This window comes from Scyliorhinus canicula, chromosome 25 (assembly GCF_902713615.1).
Source record: "Scyliorhinus canicula chromosome 25, sScyCan1.1, whole genome shotgun sequence".
Taxonomy (NCBI): Eukaryota; Metazoa; Chordata; class Chondrichthyes; order Carcharhiniformes; family Scyliorhinidae; genus Scyliorhinus; species Scyliorhinus canicula.
The window spans coordinates 9,555,822-9,568,955 of record NC_052170.1 but is presented as its reverse complement, the minus strand read 5'-3'; the positions used below and the strand labels follow the sequence as shown (position 1 = coordinate 9,568,955).

General features: G+C 45.9%; 1 protein-coding gene across 1 annotated transcript; it reads left to right on the top strand.

Annotated features, from left to right (window-relative positions):
* The first annotated feature begins 205 nt into the window (after positions 1 to 205).
* LOC119956982 (synaptonemal complex central element protein 2-like) lies at positions 206 to 10,994 on the top strand. The gene is made up of 4 exons (XM_038784557.1): positions 206 to 321; positions 4,155 to 4,267; positions 8,606 to 8,831; positions 10,404 to 10,994. The coding sequence occupies exons 2-4, from the start codon at positions 4,158 to 4,160 to the stop codon at positions 10,596 to 10,598; spliced, it is 531 nt and encodes a 176-aa protein (XP_038640485.1). The 5' UTR covers positions 206 to 321; positions 4,155 to 4,157; the 3' UTR covers positions 10,599 to 10,994.
* Positions 10,995 to 13,134: the final 2,140 nt, after the last annotated feature.

The window sequence follows — 13,134 nt, the reverse complement described above, 5'->3', positions numbered from 1 at the left end:
AATAAAATAAAGGGGAGGGAAGACAGGACCTTCCCATCTGGAATATTGCCCACCCTCCCAGAGCTGGCTAACACTGCACTCACTCCAGGGCTGTGGGTTGCAACTTTGCCTGGGCTCCACGTGGCGTGGCTGCGCGCCAGGGTGTCTGACGTCACAGAGGGCGGTCACGTGAGGGGCGGGGCCCCGTCGCTAAAGGGGGGCGGGGAGAGATGCGGCCCTTAGCAACGGGCCTGGGCAGCCAGAGGCAGCGGGCCAGAGCCTCACTAACCCGCCCACTAACCATTCCTATGCACACATTAGCTTATATAAATTAGGCAGAAGGTAAGGCGCCAATGCAAATGGTTTCAGTGTCGTGCAATGGCAGTTACCTGCTGTGAATTGCATTTCAATAACTGAATAAAAGAAAAATAACTCCTTATCTGATAACCAGCACAGTGTATCTGCAGGGTGGCTCAGTGCAGGGGCCTTGTCAGGGTCAAGGAGGTCTCTGCAGGTTTATATGGTCAAAACTGGCCCAGGACATATCACTGGATTGTTCCCAGGCAGGAAAATGCACAACCCCCCCTCAATTTGTCTCCCCCTGCCTCGTGGCGGGTGCTGTCTCAAGGGTAAACCAGCGCCAAGCATGTGCCACCCCCCTGAGATGGATGGGCAAGGGTGGGATCCTCGCCCATCCCCACACCACCTTAGCGGCTAGGGAGCTGCCTTGCGGCAAAGTTATCCGCGGCCGCTGGCAAGCAAGTCAGAGCTCTGCTTGACGTTTCTACCTCTGCAGGTCTTCAGGGCGGTACGGTAGCACAGTGGTTAGCACTGTTGCTTCACAGCACCAGGGTCCCGGGTTTGATTCCTGGCTTGGGTCGCTGTCTGTGCGGAGTTGGCACGTTCTCCCCGTGTCTGCGTGGGTTTCCTCCGGGTGCTCCGGTTTCCTCCCACAAGTCCCGAAGACGTGCTTGTTAGGTGAATTGGACATTCTGAATTCTCCCTCTGTGTACCCGAACAGGCGCCGGAATGTAGCGACGCGGGGCTTTTCACAGTAACTTCATTGCAGTGTCAATGTAAGACTACTTGTGACAAAGGTTCTTATTATTAAAAGAAGAGAGTGGAGGCAGTGGTTAGCACTGCTGCCTCACAGCGCTGAGGTCCCGGTTTCCATCCCGGCTCTGCGCCACTGTCCGTGTGGAGTTTGCACATTCTCCCCGTGTTTGCATGGGTTTCGCCCTGACACCCCAAAGATGTGCAGGGAGGTGGATTGGCCACGCTAAATTGCCCCTTGATTGGAAAAAATGAATTGGGTACTCTAAATTTATTTTTAAAAAAAGAGAATGGCATATTGGTCGGCATTGCTGCTTCACAGCAAAATGGACCCGTGTTCAGTTCCGGCCTTGGGTCACTGCGTGAAGTTTGCCCGTTTTCCCCCTTGTCTGCGCGGGTTTCCTCCGGGTGCCCCGGTTTTCTCCCACAGTCTAAACATGTGCAAGTTAGGTGGATTGTCCATGCTAAAACTGCTCCTTGGTGTCCCGTACCAGCCTCCCCAAACAGGCGCCGGAATGTGGCGACTAGGGGCTTTTCACAGTAACTTCATTTGAAGCCTACTTGTGACAATAAGCGAATTTTCATTTCAAAAGATGTGTAGGTTAGATTAAGGGTTAATGGGATAGAATGGGGCATGACTCACTTTCAGAGGGTCAGTGCAGACTTGATGGGCCGAATGGCTTCCTTCTGCACTGTAGGGGATTCTATGAAATTCAGACAGGGCTACCGATCAATCGTCAGTTGTATTCTGGAATGCTGAAAATCCCCTCCAGCCTGTTCTTCCATTGAGCTATCGGCTGGTCTGATCTGTGTCCCAGTTCCATATAACAGCCTATATCCCATATCTTTAATATTTTTGGATGAACAGTAACTTATCAGTCACAGATCTGGCATTAATTGCTGTTTATGGCAGAAAGTTCCGCCACCCTTTGTGTGCAGAGGTGTTCCCTTGTTTCGCTCCTAAACTAGGGACACAATTATAGGACTACAGTATTGAGTTTGTCACAGAGCGCTGGTTTGGTTCAAAGTTTCCACTGCCCCCAGTTGAGCTGCAAAGCAAACAAATGTAAATTATGAATGAAGTACTGCTCCTAGAATCATATAGCACAGAGCAGAGGCCATACAGCTGATTGTTCCTGATGCATGGCTCTTTGAAAGAACAATCCAAGTTGGACTCTTCATTTACCCTTCCCCATAGTGGTGATATAGAATTGTATATCCAGGGCGCAGTGGTTAGCACTGCTGTCTCACAACACTGAGGACCCGGGTTCGAATCCTGTCCCTGGGCCACTGTCCGTGTGAAGTTTGTGCATTCTCCCCTGTCTGCGTCGGTCTCACCCCCACAACCCAAAAAGATGTGCAGTGTCGGTGGATTGGCCACGCTAAATTGCCCCTTAATTGAAAAAAAAACAATTTAAAAATAATTTTATATCCTGTGACTGACAGGCTCACTTGTTCTGATTTGAGGTGTTGGACCTTGATTGCTTCTCTGCTAAATCATCTGATTTATGGTCCCCTACTAATCAGTATGGACGCCAGTAAAATACTGTGGATGCTGGAATTTTACAATAAAAAGAAAAATTCTGGAAACACTCAGCAGGTTAGGATAGAGGAGCTGAGTTAATATTTCAGGCTATGACATTTCATCAGGATTGAGAGTTGGGAATGGAATTGGGTGAAGGCTTAGACTGATTCCTGGAATGGTGGGACTGATGTATGAGGAGACATTGAGTGAGTTATATTCGTTGCAATGAGGGGGATCTCGCAGAAACCTATAAGGTTCTAACAGGACTGGACAGGGTAGATGCAAATGTTCCCGGTGGTGGGGTGAGTCCAGAACCAGAGGCCACTGTCTAAGCATACATAGAATTTACAGTGCAGAAGGAGGCCATTCGGCCCATCGAGTCTGCACCGGCTGGAAAGAGCACCCTATCCAAGGTCAACCCTATCTCCACCCTCCACTACCTCCACCCTATCCCCATAACCCAGTAACCCCACCCAACACTAAAGGCAATTTTGGACACTAAGGGGCAATTTATCATGGCCAATCCACCTAACCTGCACATCTTTGGACTGTGGGAGGAAACCGGAGCACCCGGAGGAAACCCACGCACACACGGGGAGGATGTGCAGACTCCGCACAGACAGTGACCCAGCGGGAAATTGAACCTGAGACCCTGGAGCACGGACAGTGACCCAGCGGGGAATCGAACCTGGGACCCTGGAGCTGTAAAGCGATTGTGCTATCCACAATGCTACCGTGCTGCCCCAATACGGGGTAAACCATTTAGGACTGAGATGAGGAGAAATCTCTTCACTCAGAGGGTAGTGAACCTGTGGAATTCTCTATCAAAGGAAGCTGTTGAGGCCAAAACATTGAATGTTTTCTCTTTGTTTTGCAATAAAGTTAAAGTACCCAATTATTGTTTTTTCCAGTTAAAGGGCAATTTAGCATGGCCAATTCACCTCATAGAACATAGAGAAAAACAGCATAGAACAGGCCCGTCGGCCCACAATGTTGTGCCGAACGTTTGACCTAGGTTAATCATAGATTATCATAGAATTTTGGACACTAAGGGCAATTTATCATGGCCAATCCACCCAACCTGCACATCTTTGGACTGTGGGAGGAAACCAGAGCACCCAGAGGAAACCCACGCACACACGGGGAGGATGTGCAGACTCCACAGAGACAGTGACCCAAGCTAGAATCGAACCTGGGACCCTGGAGCTGTGAAGCAATTGTGCTTGTGACCTCAGCTGCACAACTTTGGGTTTGTGGGGGTGAGACCCACGCAGTCACAGGGAGAATGCGTAAACTCCACACGGACAGTGACCCAGAGCCGGAATCGAACCCAGGTCCTCCACGCTGTGAAGCAGCAGTGCTAACCCACTGCGCCACCCCAACACTGAATGCTTTCAAGAAGGAGTTGGATATAGCTCTTGGGGCGAAAGGGATCAAAGGATATGGGGAACAAGTGGGAACTGTTTACTGAGTGAGATGATGAGCCACAATCATAATGAATGACGGAGCAGGCTCGAAGGGCTGAATGGCCTCTTCCTGCCCCTATTTTCTATGTTTCTATTGATGTGAGCTGTTAGAATCCTGCTTCTTGTTTTAGATCATGATGTCGGACAAGGATCATGACAGTGAGCAAAAGCTGGCAAGTGTCAATGAAAGCACACCAAAAACTAGTGGCTACAGGAAGAATCTCTACGCAGAGTTGGATTCAAGGTGAGGGAGAATGGAGTTGTTATTTTTCGTGGGAGAACGGAAGGCCCACAATGCAGTTATTTATCAATGGTGCTGGAACATTTGCTTTTGGTAGTTTGGGTGCAGTTTGTGAGCCACTTGGGTCTAGGTTTTCCACTTGAGTTACACCTGGGTGTGTCTGAAGGACACAAAGGCAAGCCTAGATGCCAGGAAAGTATACTAGTCGGTGTAGCAATGGGCGGCTGGGGAGCCTTATAAAATTTAAATAGCCATAAAGCTTATGCAATAGCCCTGAGATCGATCAGTTGCTTGTAGTGTTCCAATTTAAAAAATAAATAAATTGAGAGTACCCAATTAATTTTTTCCAATTAAGGGCAATTTAGTGTGGCCAATCCACCTATCCTGCACATCTTTGGGTCGTGGGGGTGAAACCCACGCAAACATGGGGAGAATGTGCAAACTCCACACGGACTGTGACCCAGAGCCAAGAGTTCCAATTTTTAATGTTTGCTACTTTAAAAAATATACACTTTAGAAGGCAGCAAAGAGGTAGTGAATTCTGCCGAGGTGATTGTAGCACAGTGGTTAACACTGTCACTTCACAGCGCCAGGGTCCCAGATTCGATTCCCACTTGGGTCACTGTCTGTGCTGAGTCTACACGTTCTCCCTGTGTCTGCGTGGGTTTCCTCCGGGTGCTCCGGTTTCCTCCCACAAGTCCCAAAAGATGTGCTGTTAGGTATTTTGGGCATTCTGAATTGTCCCTCTGTGTACCCAAACAGGCGCCGGAATGTGGCGACTGGGAACTTTTCACAGTAACTTCATTGCAATGTTAATGTTAGCCTACGTGTGACAATGGGCAGCATGGTCGCATAGTGGTTAGCACTATGGCTTCACAGCGCCATGTTCGATTCCTGGTTTGGGTCACTGTCTCTGCGGAGTCTGCACGTTCTCCCTGTGTCTGCGTGGGTTTCCTCCGGGTGCTCCGGTTTCCTCCCACCAGTCCCGAAAGAGGTGCTAATAGGTAATTTGGTCATTCTGACTGTGTACCTCAGTCTGTGTACACAGTCTGTGTACCCAAACAGGCGCCGGAATGTGGCGACTAGGGGCTTTTCACAGTAATTTCATTGCAGTGTATTCACAAGTATGCCTACTTGTGACAGTAAAGATTAGTATTATTAGAGATTATTATTATTTCTTTCTTGCTTCCTGTTTTGGGGGATATTAAGAGAAGGAAAGGAGATTAAAGCTTAATGAAGATTGGCATAATTTACTGGAATAAAACACTTATCATATAGGGCTATATTTTTCCTTTGATACGTAATATAGAAAAAGCAGATATGAGCTGCCTATAAAATATTAGAGGGAAGATTTACTTACAAAGGACTGAAAAGGTTTTGTTAAAGAGCAATAATGAGTAAGGTGTGTAGTTGTCCCTGAAAGGGGATGCAGTTAGGAGATAAACCAAAGATGGTCCCATTCTTCCATTAAACAGCAGAGTTACTTTGGCCAAGTTTAAACTCTGAGTACAGCTAATGCTTAACTCTATAATCAGTCACTTCGTAGTACATAACTTGAATATTGCTGAAAAAAGAGATGTTTTGAAACGTTTTGTCTTGTACGCATCAGGATAGACACAAGAATATCAAATATCAAAGGGAACAACAATTTATACTGAATCAGAAAAGAGTGCTGACTGGTTGGCAAGTGAACTCTGATTGGCAGAGATGTTGCCACGGAGAATGTACCAGGAAACATTCCACACACTGCACTGTTCTCAGCTAAACAAAACCTGGGGGAATAGCCATTCCTTGGTCACTAAAATGTCCATCATTTTAGGCATAGTACAATAAGTAAAGTTTGCTTATGCTACTCCCCCAATCGATGACCATTTGGAATATGGAGCTCTTTCAATATCCAGAGCTCTGGATTGGCATCTCATCCACCATCAAATGGACTGCAGCGGTTCAAGAAGGTGGCTGGTGTGGATGGGAAATAAACGCTGGTCTAGATGCCCACATTGCATGAATGCATAAAAAGAAAATGGAGTGTCTGAGATACTGAGACGAATGTGTGTAAGAGACCGGTGATTAATGCACAGTAATTCAGTGTTTTTGATGTGCACAGTATCTTAACTTGCATGATTCCAGTGTTGAATAAATAATCAAATTACTTCCTATGGTCTAGAAAGATGCCCAATGATTGAGAATGTATCAATGCTTATTGCATTCCATATTAAACTTATTTGTCATTTTAATGGACATGTCACCCTTGCATTTAAGGGGTGTTTAAGAAATAGAAGACTATGCAGCTAGAAATAGATGAAAAAGGGTAGTAGAAGGCTAATATGGATCAAGAAAACTAGCATGCAGTCTTTGGATAGAATGGCCTGTTAATAATTCAATGTGGTCTGTCTTCTGCAAAGCACGCAGCAGTTCCAGCAGGAAAGAGTTCTGCCTCTACTTCCACTGGGAAGACTCAAGTCTCCAGACGTCACATCATGTGTGTACCCTTGCATCAACTATTGGCTTGTGTTAGATTGCACACGGGTGTAGCCTACAATCTTGGTGCCATGTGTGTTTCAGACTTGTGTTCTGCTGGGACCATTCAAATTTCAATCATCCAGAAAAGGGTCTTCCTACCAGGAGTCGGATTCCAGAATGGGAAACAAAGGAACTGTGAGAATCTACCTCAGAGTGATCGCAATGGTAACCCTTGCCATTCCCCGGGTTAGATTGTCCATTAAGTGCATTAGCCTGAGCTTGGTGACACAGTGGTTTATGAAGCGCTCTCTCATACACAGTGGGTGTTAATGACCGATGACCATAAGAGATGGGAGCAGAAGTAGGCCATTCAGCCCCTCGGGTTTGCTCCGCCATTCATTGAGATCATGACTGATGATCAATGATAGAACAAGTCACGTTGGTCGAGCTGCTTTAACCTTCCCTCTTCCTATGGATCTTGACCACTGATGTTTGGGAATATTCTTGGCTACCACATTGAACCAAATAAACAGGTTAGACTTTATGCAGTTTGGCTGGTGATTCAGTCCATCTAGTCCAAGGTAATAGAGTCATGGATGTTTACAGCATGGAAACAGGCCCTTCGGCCCAGCTTGTCCATGCCGTCCAGTTTCTATCACTAAGCTAGACCCACTTGCCTGCATTTGGCCCATATCCCTCTATACCCACCCTGCCCATGTAACTGTCTAACTGCTTTTTAAAGGACAAAATTGAACCCGCCTCTGGCAGCCCGTTCCAGATGCTCACCACCCTGTGTGAAGAAATTTCCACTCTGGTCTCTTTTGTATCGCTCCCCTCTCACCTTAAAACCTATGCCCTCTAGTTCTAAACTCCTCTACCTTTGGGAAAATATGTCGACTATCTACCTTATCTATGCTCCTCATTATTTATAATGCTATAAGATCACCCCTAAGTCTCCGATGCGCCAGGGAAAAAAGTCCCAGCCTATCCAGCCTCTCCTTCTAACTCAGACCATCAAGTCCTGGTAGCAGTCCTGGTAAATCTCTTCTGCACTCTTTCTAGTTTAACAATATCCTTCCTACAATAGGGTGACCAGATTGAACACAGTATTCCATGTGTGGTCTTACCAATGTCTTTTACAACTTCAACAAGACGTCCGAACTCCTGTATTCAATATTCTGACCAATAAAACTTAGCCCCTTTATTTGTAGTTTTGATTAAATTGCTCCTCTTTTTTTACGGGGACTTCCTGGGTGACTTAAACTTCTTGTGATTCCTTTTTTATTCATTCATAGGATGTGAGGGCGGTGGCTGGGTCAGCATTTATTGTCCATCCCTAATTGCCATCAAACGGAACAGCTTGCTAGGCCATTTCAGAGGGCATTTACAGAATCAGAGTCATTGCTGTGGGTCTGGAGTCACATGTAGGCCAGACCGGGTAAGGACGGCAGATTTCCTTCCCTAAAGGACATTCGTGTATCAGATGGGTTTTTATGACAATCGGCAATGGTTTTGTGGTCAACATTAGACTTTTAATCTTTGTTGGATCGATTCTTTAGTCTTTTATTGGATTTAATTATACCATCTACCATGGTGGGACCATCCCCACACCCACTTATGCGACCACTCCCCCCCCCTTTTTATTCACAGAGAACAAGAACTAAAGATGATGGCTCGAGGTGCCTTTATACAGTCCTAAGAGGCGATAATCCCTTCTCTAAAAGGTCAGATGGTGTAACCGTCTCCTATACTGTAGTTGGAAGGTTTAGGGCATAACTATGCTGTGCCAACCTTCATTTTAATCATGATTTAACTACAGGTATTATGGCCACCGGCCGATCTGTGATTTATTTTATTATTGTGTTTTATTTTCTCCAGTAACAGAGCAGAATCCAGCAGTTTAGTTGATGAAGTAACGGCAAGCTCCGATTTTCAGGATTCCACACTTGATTTCAGTAGCGAGCCCCCAAACTGCTTTGCAGCATCAGATTCCAGTGTCGACGCGCTATGTGAACGAACGAAACTGCTGGTTAACGAAATAAACAAAAGTAGGATAAAGGACCACAAGTTGATGAGCAACTTTAAGGACACTCTTATTCTAAAGGTATTTATACATTTCTGAAGCCAACCAGCCGCTGAAAAGCTCTAATTTATGTAAGGCAGCTTTTTGCGTGAAGAATGCTGTGTGTTTGTGAGTCAAGGCAATTATTTATTTCACAGGACTTTACTCTTCATGCAATCCTGTAGCTCCTGTAAAGAACAGCCGAGGTTACCCACCAGCCGCTGCTCTTGGGTGTCACATGTAGCAAAGGTGTGAACGTGTGAACGAAGGGATTACCGTGCATGGTAATTTACCGATATACAGCATTGTGGTTAGGAGTCTGTGTAGCAGTCTGTTCAATTCCAATTCAGACCAATGCTGAGTTTGTTAATCTTAGCCGTCGCGGAAGCTGCAGTTTGCCTCCGTATTCCTAGCTGAGGAAGGGTCGGCTAAATCTGCCTCGAAATCATGGCCCTTCTGGGAAGTTTTTTTTTTCTCCTTTTTAAAATAAATTTAGAATACCCAATTTTTTTTTTCCAATTAAGGGGCAATTTAGTGTGGTCAATCTACCTACCCTGCACATCTTTAGGTTGTGGGGGTGAAAGCCACGCAGGCACGGGGAGAATGTGTAAACACCACACGGACAGTGACCCAGAGCCGGGATCGAACCTGGGACCTCAGTGCCGTGAGGCAGCAGGGCTAACCCACTGTGCCATCGTGCTGTCCCCTTCTGGGAAGTTAGTGTGCAATTGCCGGGTGGAAAGTGGATTGGCATCAAGCTTGATGATGGCCGCTCATTCACTATCAAGACCCACATGTCAAAGGTGGCACGGTGGCACAGTGGTCAGCACTGCTGCCTCGCGGCACCGAGGACCCAGGTTCGGTCCTGACCCTGGGTAACTGGCCTGATGGAGTTTGTACATTCTCCTCGTGTCTGCATGGGTCTTACCTTCACAACTCACAAAGATGTGCAGGGTAGGTGGATTGGACACACTAAATTGCCCTTTAATTGGAAAAAAAAATTGAATACTCTAAATTGATATTTAAAAAGACCTGCATATAAAGACTTGCCACACGAGTGGATGGGATTGGAATAGAATCGCAGAATCCCTACAGTGCAGAAGGAGGTATTCAGTCCATAGGGTCTGCACCGACCCTTGGAAAGAGCCCCTGACCTCGGCCCATGCCCTTACCCGATCCCCAAAAATTTGGATGATAAGGGGCAATTTACCAAGGTCTATCTACCTAACCTGCACATCTTTGGACTGTGGAAGAAAACCAGAGCACCCGGAGGGAACCCACGCACACACAGGGAGAACGTACAAACTCCACACAGACAGCCAGAATTGAACCTGGGTCTCTGGCGTTGTGGAGCAGCAGTGCTAACCACTGTGCTTAATGGTTGACGCAGTCACGGTGGGCCGAAGGGCCTCTCTCTGTGCTCTATGACTATAACTCCATGAGTAGGCACAAAAAGATGGCTGACAGTGATAACACCAACGCCCTTCTGGGAAGTTAGCGTGCAATTGCCGGGTGGAAAGTGGATTGGCATCATGCGTGATGATGGATGATGTTGGCTGTGAGAACCTGGGAGAAAATTGGAGAAAGGATATATAACATTTTACCGTTTTTAAGGTTTCAGAATTCTCAAAGAAGATAGAAGAAGGGTTGTTTGAAATCTACAGCAATGAGAACAAATTGATTGAGGACACTCTGCAGGAGCTGCTGGGCATCCTGGATAAGATCAGGTGTTTAGAGTCAGAACTTAAACTGACCTGCAGTGCCATGGCGACAGTCTACAAGGACATGTGTACCCAGCCGGAAGTATAAGTATTATTGTACGACATAATGGGCTCTGCAGATTACGTATTCACATCTTTTCTCTTCTTTTTTTAAAAAAGAGTTCAATTTGTATGTATAAAAAGAAGCAATTGCCGATAGATTTCTTGACGGCCAGTTGGTTTTCTATCAATTAATGGATTTTTATTTTTATGCAATGCATTATAGTTATGATTTGGACCACAAACTCCGCAAATATCCTGGGTCGATTTTAGCCTACTCAAAACCCATCTGTTTGCACGGGGTTAAACTTGGGCCTCTCCCCCAGTGCCTGGATGTAACTATATTTAACGAGCAGTCACTCAGTGTGGAATTATACAACAGTTTCTGCCTGGCAGATGTTCCTGTACTAACAATTGTAAAATAAATTCTTGTTTGGAAACAACATTAGAGGGTGTTGCATTTAATAAAAGAGATACAAAGGCATCGTTATCTTAACACTGTGTGCGGTGGAATGGCTGACGCACTTTCAGAGTCACGATTCTCACACAGCCTGGTCCCAATCTTGACCATGTCCTCAAGGAGTTGCAGGCAAATAGGTGGCAGCAACCCCAACACTCACTCTTACACATACACCATAAACCGCAGGCACATAGTAACTTGAGGCTTAAAAGGGAGGTTACACATTTAAAAATATTTAGTAACGATTATAAATCCTGTTGTGTAACCTCCTTTAAATTAATGATGGTTGTATTAAGAGTTTTACAGTTTCTCATGACCACTAGGTAGTACAGAAATTTAGAAGAACTTGTCAGGATAAATGCAAGAATGCCAAATTTCAAACATTTACACCAATTTAAACTGCAGGAGAAAAGGGTGTTAGTTGATTGGCTCATTGACCCTGATTTTTAAAAAAAATTAATTCATGGGATGTAGGCCTGGTAAGCAAGGCCAGCATTTGTTGCCCTTGAACTGAGTGGCATTTTTTAAAGAGTCAACCGCATTGGTGTGGACCTGGAATCACATGTAGACCAGACGAGGTAAGGACAGCAGATTCCCTTCCCTACAGGGCATTAGCGAACCAGGTGGGTTTTTTATGACAATCTTTGGACTTTTAATTCCAGATTTGTTTTATTGAATTCAAATTTCACCATCTGCTGAGGTGGGATTCGAACCTGGGTCTCTGGATTACTAGTGCAGCGACAATACCACTACACCACCACCTCCAAGGTGTTGCCATGGAGAAAACTATAGTCTCCCCAAACCTCGGATAATTAAAAAGAGGCGCAAGATCCAGAACATATTTGTTTTCATAGAATGAGACAAGTGCGTGAGAATATATTTCACGTCCAGCGAGCTTAAATGAACCTGGTTATGACCGATTGTCCAAAATTAGTAATTAGCGTTGTAGTAAAATATAGTTCGGAGTTACCTTGGTGGGTTGATCTCCATGCATGTGATAGAAACACACATCATGCAAGACCTCTAGAATATCCTTATTTCTTTTTATAATCTTTATTGTCACAAGCAGGCTTACACTGCAATGAAGCTACTGTGAAATGCCCCTAGTCACCATACTCCGGTACCAACGGGGAGAACGTACAAACAAACAGTAATCCCAGTAGATTTTTCTTTTCGTTGCCCTTTTCTCTTCCATTTTCATTCAGTCATGTTATGTTTTGAAAATGAAAATCACTTATTGTCATGATTAGGCTTCAATGAAGTTACTGTGAAAAGCCCCTAGTCGCCATGTTCCGGCGCCTGTTCGGGGAGGCTGTTACGGGAATCGAACCGTGCTGCTGGCCTGCCTTGGTCTGCTTTCAAAGCCAGCGATTTAGCCCAGTGTGCGCAGCATGGTGGCACAGTGGTTAGCCTGCTGCCTCACGGCGCTGAGGTCCCAGGCTCGATCCCGGCTCTGGGTCACTGTCTGTGTGGAGTTTGCACATTCTCCTCGTGTTTGCGTGGGTTTCGCCCCCACAACCCAAAGATGCCCAAAGGGCAGCACGGTAGCATTGTGGATAGCACAATTGCTTCACAGCTCCAGGATCCCAGGTTTTATTCCGGCTTGGGTCACTGTCTGTGTGGAGTCTGCACATCCTCCCCGTGTGTGCGTGAGTTTCCTCCGGGTGGTCCAGTTTCCTCCCGCAGTCCAAAGATGTGCAGGTTAGGTGGATTGGCTATGCTAAATTGCCCTTAGTGTCCAAAATTGCCCTTAGTGTTGGGTGGGGTTATTGGGTTATGGGGATAGGGTGGAGGTGTTGACCTTGGGTAGGGTGCTCTTTCCAGGAGTTGGTGCAGACTCGATGGGCCGAATGGCCTCCTTCTGCACTGTAAATTCTATGATAATCTATGTGCGGGGTAGGTGGATTGGCCACACTAAATTGCCCCTTAATTGGAACAAATGAATTGGGTACTCTAAATTTATTTTAAAAATTAATGTTCTCTAGCAGTTAAAGTGTTGTGCATGATAGGAGGACCATTGCAAACCGGGCAATGGATTTAACGTTGCATTGCAATGATAAACATCATGGGTGACTTAAGTGTCCAGTTTCTAAACCTGCTAGCATCACCCAGTGGCGATGGTTGG

Excerpts from the sequence above, each read along its gene's own strand:
- LOC119956982 (XM_038784557.1), top strand. The coding sequence starts at position 4,158 with ATGATGTCGGACAAGGATCATGACAGTGAGCAAAAGCTGGCAAGTGTC. Across the intron at positions 4,268-8,605 it reads TACGCAGAGTTGGATTCAAG|TAACAGAGCAGAATCCAGCA; the intron begins GTGAGGGAGAAT and ends TATTTTCTCCAG. Across the intron at positions 8,832-10,403 it reads AGGACACTCTTATTCTAAAG|GTTTCAGAATTCTCAAAGAA; the intron begins GTATTTATACAT and ends ACCGTTTTTAAG.